This window comes from Trachinotus anak, unplaced genomic scaffold (genome assembly GCF_046630095.1).
Source record: "Trachinotus anak isolate AG129_WGS33_773 ecotype Australia unplaced genomic scaffold, CSIRO_AGI_Tana_v1 ptg000020l, whole genome shotgun sequence".
Lineage (NCBI taxonomy): Eukaryota > Metazoa > Chordata > Actinopteri > Carangiformes > Carangidae > Trachinotus > Trachinotus anak.
In genome coordinates, this window is record NW_027273871.1 from 2,085,404 (window position 1) to 2,095,394 (window position 9,991).

General features: G+C 39.9%; 1 protein-coding gene across 2 annotated transcripts; it reads left to right on the plus strand.

Moving 5' to 3' along the window:
- Positions 1 to 32: 32 nt before the first annotated feature.
- Positions 33 to 9,383, plus strand: LOC139637584 (von Willebrand factor A domain-containing protein 7-like). Of its 2 annotated transcripts, none has more exons than XM_071506396.1 (16): positions 33 to 2,086; positions 3,017 to 3,223; positions 3,338 to 3,610; positions 3,778 to 3,871; positions 4,208 to 4,342; positions 4,636 to 4,822; positions 4,935 to 5,104; positions 5,211 to 5,323; positions 5,419 to 5,535; positions 5,969 to 6,175; positions 6,262 to 6,394; positions 6,491 to 6,640; positions 6,752 to 6,844; positions 6,929 to 7,206; positions 7,311 to 7,604; positions 7,749 to 9,383. In XM_071506396.1, exons 1-16 carry the CDS (start codon positions 2,030 to 2,032, stop codon positions 8,211 to 8,213), a joined length of 2,973 nt encoding a protein of 990 aa, XP_071362497.1. In that variant the 5' UTR covers positions 33 to 2,029; the 3' UTR covers positions 8,214 to 9,383. The 2 variants fall into 2 exon arrangements, with proteins under 2 accessions (XP_071362497.1, XP_071362498.1); XM_071506397.1 differs by having other exon boundaries at positions 2,025 to 2,086; positions 3,021 to 3,223.
- Positions 9,384 to 9,991: the final 608 nt, after the last annotated feature.

The window sequence follows — 9,991 nt, forward strand, 5'->3', positions numbered from 1 at the left end:
ACACCGGCCACATGCAGTGCATTCGCAAACTGTTCATACCCCTTCGACTTTTTCACATTTTGTTATGTTGCAGCCTTGTGCCAAAATCCAAACAATCATATCTCCCTTCATCTATCTAGACTCATTACCCCATAATGACAAAGTGAAAACAGAATTTATTGAAAAGGAAAAACTGAAATATCACATTGGCATAAGAATTCAGACCCCTTGTTATGACACCTGAAATTCAACTAAGTTGCCTCCAGTTTCTCTGGATCATCATATTTAGTCCACCTTTGGTCAGTTCGGTTGGAAAAACCAAGCCAGGAGGTCAAAGGGATTCCCTGCAGAGCTCAGAGAGAAGGTTGGGTCGAGGCACAGATCTGGGGAAGGCTGGCTGCACTGAAGGTTCCCAAGAACACAGTCACCTCCATTATTCTTAAACGGAAGAAGTTTTGAACAACCAAGACTCTTCGTAGAACTGGCTGCACAGCCAAACTGAGCAATCAGGGGAGAAGGGCTTTGGTGTGACAGGTGACCGAGAACCAGATGGTTACTCTGGCTGCGCTCGAGAGATCCTGTGTGGACATGGGAGAAACTTCCAGAGCGATTTCCAGATTTTTAAAAAATTCTTTTTTTATTTTAGCATAAGGCTGCAACATAACAAAATAAGAAAAATCTGACTTTCTGAATGCACTGTAAATCTGTCCCATTAACATGAACAGGATCATAGTCTTTTCTGTCATTATTTCTTGTCCATTCATTCCCCAGTTTACGTGCAAATATTTTTTGAACTGTCGATACAGCAGTCCTTGGAAATTTTTCCTTTGTTAATTTTATTCTAGCTCTAATTATAAATTGGCTGAAAGGGGTGAATGAAATAATAGAAATAAGTAATTACAGATGATTAGTACAATCACATAGGCATGTGGCCTTATCAACATCATTTCGCTTGTAGTGGACAGAAATGCTACTGTCCTGTGACTCTGTTATACCAGCTGGAAACAATCATAAAAGTATTTTAAATCTTTAAGATACATAATAAGCCTGGGATGGGTGTTTTCTCTCTATCTCAATCAATAATCTATCAGCCTTGTAGCACATATTGTACCACCATGTGCTGTCAGGGACTTTAACTGACAAAACAGGGTTCTCACACAGCATATTCATGAGAAATGAAAACGAAAGAATTCAGTAAAGTTGCACCTTATCTGTCTGCATTGTTTGATGTGGTTACCGCCTGCACGTTTCTGGTTCGCTCTCATGACGTCAATTTATGAATCATTCTCTCCCACGCAGATCACTCTGAGAGAAGAAATGCTCAAACCAAAGGGAAAGCTTTGTATGAGCAGATTCAATAATTCCTTTTAAGATGAAGTAGATGAGTTCCTATAAAGGCTAAAAAGATTTTTTTTTTTTTTTTTTTTTATTCAGGTAGAATTCAGGGTTTCCATGTGATCGCATTCATGTTCTATAAGACATTTAGTTAATGTCATGGGGGGTAACATTACATATTGTATAGTAATGATGATTTGATTTTATTCACTCTCTCCTTTTGGTCTATTTTTCTACAAAAGCAACTTCTTAATTGAACATAAAGAGACCATAACTGTAATAAATAGTTGGATATGGCTATAAAAAGATAATTGGATCTGTTACATAGGTAAGGAATACAAATAATGCTAACAATGATACAGTATTAGTTAAGAGTCTAAATTGTTTTCTCTAATCACAGAATAATATATTATCAATTCCACATCAAATAGAAACAGGCAAATGAAGGCTTGTTTGGCCAAGAGCGCACACACACACACACATGCACATACAAATAAATGGGAAAAATAAATAAAAACAATAATTGCATACATTTCCTCAAAGTCTGCTACAATAATTTATTTAAAAAGAATTCTATGTCATGTAAATAAGTCTGTTATGTCGAGCCACTTGAGGTTGAATTACATCTTGTACTATTACATGGATGTTATTATGCAAAGCAACAGGTGAAACAAGTCCAGTGTTATGACTCCACCCCGGACACAGAGCATTATAAATGACATTGTCACAATACGTGAGTGCTCTACAAGAGGATATCAAGACAAAGAGTAAGGTATAGTGTATTCATATTCAATTATTGATAATGTAAAAAAAAAAGTAGAGTTTGACAGAAATGAGATTTTTAGATTTTGATATAATTTTTCATATAAATCAGTACTTAATAACATGTATGTTTACCAACACGTGTCATTCAGGATCCAGATTGTGACTGACCAGCCCAGGGCAACACATCTCACCCAGTCTACTCTGACAATACAGGCAAAAACTGAAGGGCTGACTAGCAGTCTGAAATTATTGTGCAGAGTCAGCTCTGATGGTTCAGATCTGTGTAATAAAACATGATAGGTGACTTCTAGCTGCTTGTGCCTGAATATAAGCAACAGTAATGTTGCAGTAAAAAGGTGTAATGCAGCACCTTAGGCCATGATGCATAGTGAGATAAGAGGAAACACTATCTGCCTGATCTAGATCAAATCTACTCACAAAGAAAAACAGTCAAGCGCCCGGGCAAAGAATGAAAAACTCAGCTGTTGTTGTGTCTGATCTGAACATTACATACCCTCCTCCATTTCACAAAAACTTTGCCCTTACTCTGGCTTTGCTGTAAGAAGAGAATCAGAGCCCAAAGACCCGTCTCAGTGGTTACAATATCGCATTTGTTAAAGCTAACAAGGAGAAAAACATCCTCTCCCACTTACCCAGTATAGTTTTTAATGAAACAAACTCATGTGAAGTTTAACAAAACTGAAACTGAGATGCCACCTGAACAAGTTATTTTGCCAAACAGCCTTTGAGATGGTGAAGAATGACTTAAGTCACAGTCTGACCAACAGTCACACTCTAATAAACTTTGTTGACTGTTGGCGTTGTTGCCACCTGACATTTCCTTGGTAAGAACTGACCTTTGTGATGGTGTCATGCCACCTATTATAAACAGTGGCGTTAGCAGTGTTTTTTTAAATCTTTTCCTCATGTCTATCAGACAGGTTGTGCAGTGATGTCTCTGTTGGCCGTGCTGTGTCTCCTGCTTCTGCAGACTGGAGCTCATGGATTTGGAATAAGCTTATTTGGATTATTCGGAGGAGACTCTTTGAAACATGAGGACATCACTGGGAGAGCGATCTTAAATACCACCGTGCAGGCGTGCCGGGCTCTGGCCCTGGCTGAAGGCAAAAACTTTACTTTTCCTGTAAGAATGAAATCAATCCTATGACTATTATGTACTGATTTATTGTCAAATAGTACATTTAATTTCACACTGCAATAAAACCATTTGTGTTTGTGTGTGTTTCTGTGTATGTAGCCACAGCCTTTTACTGCTGAGTCTGTTGCTGTTGCCTGTGAAGCGTCAAAATCATCCAAGAGTTTCCGCCAAGCCATCAAGTTAATCCAAAAAAACAACCGGAGAGTTGATATTTCTCGTTTATTCAGCCCTCGTTTTCACTTTGACAATGAAGAGTTTACAGAGGGAAGGAAGCTCATCGCAGAAGGACTCTCAGCTGTGAAGGCCAGCAACAAGCGAAATAACTTTGAGGCAGCAAGAGCAAAACTGGGAAGAATATTACACACTTTGCAGGTACGCTACTTTCTATAAATGCTTTTATTTCCACAACAGTTATTTTATGAAGAAAGATTGTTTTGATAGCAATAAATAAATGTGTAAATATGTAAATTAAATTAAATTAGTTAGAAATAGAGGTTAAATAACACTTGTTTTAAATAATGAATTTTTTCAATCTGAAGGATTTCTACAGCCACAGTAACTGGGTGGAAATGAGAAACAAGCTCCCAAACTCCAATCTGATCAGATCTGACACCAGCATTGGCAACGTAGCAGGTAAATGGGTCATATAATGTCAATGTGTGTCAGGATGTGTTAATAAAAGAAATGAAGAAGAGGAACACACTTTGCACTTTATTGAACCAACTGTACCTGACACTACCCTTCAAAAATATACACATTGTCCTCTTTTACACTCTGCACAGCTGCTGCCTCTTAATACTGTATATATCTCCACCCATTATACTACGATTTATTCATTTCTGTCTTTTTGAAAATATGTCTATGTGTGCTTTTTACTACTGTTGGCACTTTGTGGTCAGATGCTCAACTGCATTTCGTTGTGCTTACTGTGTCCAGCGACAGTCAAACTGAATCTAATCTAATTTACAGCTAAAAGCAGAGCAACCTGTCGCAACTGTGATGGAGACGACTGCACCAACAACATTTTGGAGGATATCCTCGAGGAAAAGATACTTACCTCAGGATATTTTAGTCTTCTGCCTTTTTTCTCCACCAAACCTACAGGTACATGTTTTCATATTAAGTAGTAATTATTTTTTTATCAATGAATCTAGCATACTTTTAAAGAAGCTGCCAGGCTGGGTCATATTCTGGTTCTCTGTCAGGATCACAATCTTATGCTTGCTTGCCTTTACTCAATATATAATAGTCCCCAACACGGACATAATGCAACAGTTTAAGCAATACACAACAAGCCTACATGTTACTTTAACTTAAGAAATATGTGGTATTCTCTACAAAATAGGCACATGTGAAGCTGTATGGAGCATTTTGTTCTCATTTCTAACTGTGAACAGGAAAATGCAGCCACGGAGGAGCATTTGATCAAACAAGTAAGATTGAGCCTAAAGGTGGGATCAACAAAGATGAGTTTGATTCCAGTCATGGACATCTCCACAGAGAAGCAGCAAATTTGGCAATAGCTGCAACCAGTGAGCTACTAGAGGACGTTCGAGGGGCTGCTGGTGACAGACCGTTCCTCCAGTACGAAACCCACTCTGCATTTTTAAGTCACAGCTACTGTATGTACTATAGATAGATGAATTATGACGTTTTTCTTAACTCTTTGTCTATGACTTCCCTCTTCATCCCTCAGGATGATGGGAATAACCAAAGGTAAACCTCTTTGTTTCGTGATTGACACCACGGGAAGTATGGGTGATGACATTGCGGCAGTGAGGACCGTCACTTCCTCTATAATCAACAGTAAAGTGGGAACGGAGGATGAGCCCTCACTTTACATTCTTGTACCATTTAATGATCCAGGTAGGACGCTCCACACTAGACTATCACTTACCACTCAGGGCTTCAGTATAAGCACAGGATGAAGAATAAAAACCCATTTTTTCTCCTGTCTCCACCTTAATTCCAGATTTTGGCCCACTGACAAAAACTACAGACCCAAATGTTTTCAAGAATGCTATTAATTCACTGTCAGCAGATGGTGGAGGAGATTCTCCAGAAATGAGTCTCTCCGGACTTCAGGTGCTGGAATGCGTTTGAGACTACTTCCAAATCTGTCTTGATCGTATGTAAAACAGAACCTGAACTATTCTTGATGGCCTGTCTCCCTTACACAGCTGGCTTTAACTGGTGTTCCCTCAAACTCTGAGATCTTCCTCTTCACTGATGCAACTGCTAAAGATACACACCTGAGAAGCACAGTGACTGCGCTCATTGAGCGGACCAAAAGTGTGGTGAGCGGTTATGTGTCAATATAAAAACACATGGTGTGGAAATGAATCGTGTAATAATTTGTGTATTAAGGATTTAAAATTGCAAAACCTCTCTATAACCTAATTAATAGAATGACGTGTGAAGGGACCTTCAGCTGAGCAAATATACCTTGCATAGATATAAAATGACCTGTTGTCACATAATAACACTGTCCACGTTCAGACTAACATCAGAAGCCTGTTTCTTAATCACAACTAATATTATATTTTAGGATTTAATTATATGATTTATGTTTAACTGGTGCATTGTACAAATTAAATGCACAATATGTAATTTTCTGCTGCTGGGCTTTTGAATCAAAATATAACAAAAGACAGTTTGGTAATGATTAACTTAAAGCGCCCGCCGGTGGGCTTCTAGTCTCAAATTCTCATTCACTTCTTTACTTTTCAGGTGACCTTCATGATTACTAACATTCTTGGGTCTCGTCGTCGAAGACAGACTGACAACGGCCAACAACAAAACAGTCGGATGCTGAAATCAGATGCCCAGCTCTACAGAGACCTGGCTCAGGCTTCAGGAGGTCAGGCTATTGAAGTCGCAAAAAGTGAGCTGCTCGGGGCCACCAGCATCATAACAGAGTCCTCCAGCTCCTCTCTGGTAGTAACAAAATACTCACACTGGCATCACCACTGACTTAGTTAAAAAGGATTCAGCTGTGTCACCAGTTTCATTTAATCTCATAGGTAACTCTTCTGCAAGCGGCCAGGAGCCCAGGGAAGGCCGAAAATTTCACTTTCACAGTTGATGAATCAGTAAAAAACCTCACGATTTACATCACTGGGCGCTCTGCCACCTTCACTCTCATCAGTCCCACAGGTGATGTTTCACTGTTAACGGTGAAAACAACTCAGTTTGTTTAGCTCTTGGCCTGTTTGATTAATATCAGTGTGTTATATTTCTTGTTTTTTTTAGGCGTTTCTCACAGCAGTGCTAACATGACAGGATCACTGATCATTACATCCAAGTCAGTGGGAAACTTCCAGACTCTGCAGCTAAAAACACAAGTGGGACTGTGGGAAATTAAAATGGAGTCAGCAAGTCCCTACACTCTGAAGGTTGTAGGTGAGGCCTCCATTGTTATGTGGTTGAATCACATAAGAAATACTTTATTATTATTCTACTATCCTTTACCTTGAATAGCTGCTTCATCCAAATCAGTTTTTTTATTTGCAGGTGAGAGTTCCATTGACTTCCTGTTTGACTTTTTGGAGGTGTCGCAGGGTCCATTGGGAGGGTTTGATGTCTTAGACAATCGTCCCAGAGCTGGTAAACAACCCAGAATTTTATGATATGTCAAAATAATCTATTCAAATGAGACATACTTGAATCGATTTTCTCTTTTTCCTGCAGGTGTTAACAGTAGCCTGAGGCTGACATTAATCGGCGGTGACTCGGCCACAGTGACAGAAGTCACTCTAGTTGAATCCTCGGGGTCAGGGAAGGTCAATGGCAGTGTGCAGGCTCAGGATGGAGAAGACTTCTTAGTTCAGTTTGACAGGATCCCGTCGGTTGAGTTTGTGGTGCTCGTGAAGGGGCAAACCAGCAACACTTCCTCCAAAGCTTCCTCAGTGCCTTTCCAAAGGCAGTCAGCCACCAGCATCAGGGCTTCATCTCTGACTGTTACTGCCGTAAGTAAAATACATCAATGTAAAACCTATGATATACCTTTTAAGGTTGGCTTATTAAGTTTGCAACTGATACTGACCATTGTCCGTTTTCCTTCTTTTTTTAGGCTGATTCAAACAGTGTCTTGGTTCCAGGAATACCACTTTCTGTTGACTTCTCTGTGGCGACTAGTGGCGCTGGAGGAAATTTCATCATCCAAGCTACCAATGACCAAGGTTTTCCTTCAACTTTCCCTTCCAGTTTATTCCTAGGAACTGGAGGCAGTGCTAATGGTACGGTGAACCTCACAGCACCTCTTAATACGACATCTGGTACTGATGTCACCTTGACCATTGAGGCTAATGCTCCAGGAGGTGCAGACACCAACTATGTCGTACTGCGTTTCACTGCCCTTAGCACGGTAAGTCTCAAATTGAGGGAGAAAATCACATTTCAATAAACGTTAAGGCAAAAAATAATCATTCTAGCTCATTAACTCCCTTCATCATGGTGTTTACTGGTTGAGTCACTGGTTGACTTTATCTATTCTTTCCTCTCCTCATAGGTGACCGATTTCACCCGTCCAGTGTGTCAGCTGCTCAGCCTGCAGTCCAACTGCTCCGAAAACTGCAGTTTGTCGATGTGGTCGCTCTCTGTTCAGGTGACCGATGGGGCTGAGGGGACGGGAGTCGACCGTATCAGCCTCAGACAAGGCAACGGGACCATGAACACCAGTCTGTCCGCTGACAACGAGAACATAACGCTGGTGTCCTACAATGCGTCTTGCTGTTCACCTGATGTGGAGCTGCTGGTTGTGGATCAGGCGGGTAATGTAGGCTCCTGTTTCTACACTGTCCGGGCAACAGCCGACAACAGCACGCAACCTGTGAATGTAACTGCAACCACCACCACCAGTACCAGTACCAACTCCCAGGTTCCAACAGCAACTCCCACTGTGTCTTCGTCTACCAAAGCTGTTCAGTCTTTTCTTCTTTGCCTTAGCATCGCAATTCTAGGGCTCAGTTTCTGAAATGGGGATCAACTGAGCCTTTACAGGTTATAGTTTTGGTTTATCATGAAACTGTGGTGGGACTAATAAGCCTAGGAAACACTGGTGTGGGGAATCTTTCATCTTTTGAAAAATCACAAACGTACATTCTGTATACACTCAGTTGCTGCTTTATTAGCTACACATACTAAAACTAATGCAGTTTAATATAACAGCCCTGCAATAAATCTAATGAATTTGTTTGCTAGAGCTCAAAATCCAAGTTTTTCAAAGAAGCTAGCAGCTGGGAATGCTTGACATTTTTGTTTCATGGCCACTACCGTGGTATATTACTGTTAATAGGGGTGTAATGATTTTTGAGCCACTGTTCAGTTCATACCTGCAGTTGATACCAAAAAAATCACACTGCTGGGTGGTGGTCTGCAAACTTAGGGTTATTATCCATCTTGAGCTAATTAAACTAGCCTCACTTTTAGCACAGGGTGTGATCACTCGATCATGATTGGACCAAAAAGTCATGTGACACACAGCTGAAACACAGCAAAATAGGTCTAATGTTTAATATTTACAAATTATACAGTTTGTCCACACCTTTAAATATAAAACTGTTAATTGTGAGATAAAAAATGAGTTTGTTGACTCAGTTTAAGAATTTCAGAATTACACCCATAACTGAGTTATTATTATTATACTGAGAGGTGTTTGTAATATTCTGTCAACCCTCATAGATATAAATGGATTTAGCTAAGTGAACTTAATAACCTGGCAACTATCTGTGCAACTATGTAACTACATGTGCTGCATGTGTTACTACTTGATGCCATTGTGAAACTCTCTTTAAAAGCTTAATGGGGTCGTGTGTTATGTGATGAAGACCTAGGGCCATGTGAACATGGCACTTATGATGCTTCAATCAAGGATCACTTGCTCATATTATGGTAATACTGCTGATATTAAGTTGTGAAATGTTAATGTTACTTTTAGTGATTGCATTTATTTGTTCATTTATAATTACATCTACAGCTCAGGGTTGCTTCTTTCACACATTATTAAAAAAAAACATCAAAATATAATCATAAAAAAGTTAAGACTACTGTGGTGCTTTCAGGGGTTTAAGGACATTTCAAACGTCAAAAAAGGTGACCAACTGGTATCAGATCAATACTGTTCAATAAACCTGTCTGAATTTGTTATATGTACCTGTACATCCACCTTCAATCTTCAGCAACAGGTGATTACGCACAATATATGAATTAAACATTGGTCGTTATCACCAAAAAGTGACGTAAAAATGAAAGAAACCCACATCTGGAAAAAGGACGCAAACACTCTTCCACTCATGAACTGTTCTATTGTTCCACATGGGAGCAGCAGAGAACAGAAGTGACTTCATCCCAAACATGTCATTGGTCAAAATCATTAGATCGCCATCTAGTGGAGGAAGAATGAGCCCCCCTGACTCATACGTCACCATAAATAATGGGAACACAAGACATATTTGTATTCCACCACTTTGACTTCCCAAACCCACATGTACTTTTATCAGGTCAGACAGATAGAGTTCATTTCCCTATGACATACATACACAACCGTCCAGGTGACTGTGTCAGGTGTCATGTTCATGGCAGAGTGCTGCAGTGTACTGTACCTCTGAGCAGGTATGGTTGCTGTAACACAATGCCGTCTCCCTACAGTCTCCCACCTGTGACACTAGTAAGTATGGTCAGTGTATACAGCACAGGAGGCTTTTGTTTCTCTCCAGGTCTGTGTTGTGTCACTTATCTTAGACTTTATCTGAA

Coding starts and splice junctions, on each gene's coding strand:
- LOC139637584 (XM_071506396.1), top strand. CDS start 2,030: ATGACATTGTCACAATACGTGAGTGCTCTACAAGAGGATATCAAGACA. Junction 6,845..6,928: donor AGACAATCGTCCCAGAGCTG/GTAAACAACCCA, acceptor TTTTTCCTGCAG/GTGTTAACAGTAGCCTGAGG. Junction 7,207..7,310: donor CATCTCTGACTGTTACTGCC/GTAAGTAAAATA, acceptor TTCTTTTTTTAG/GCTGATTCAAACAGTGTCTT.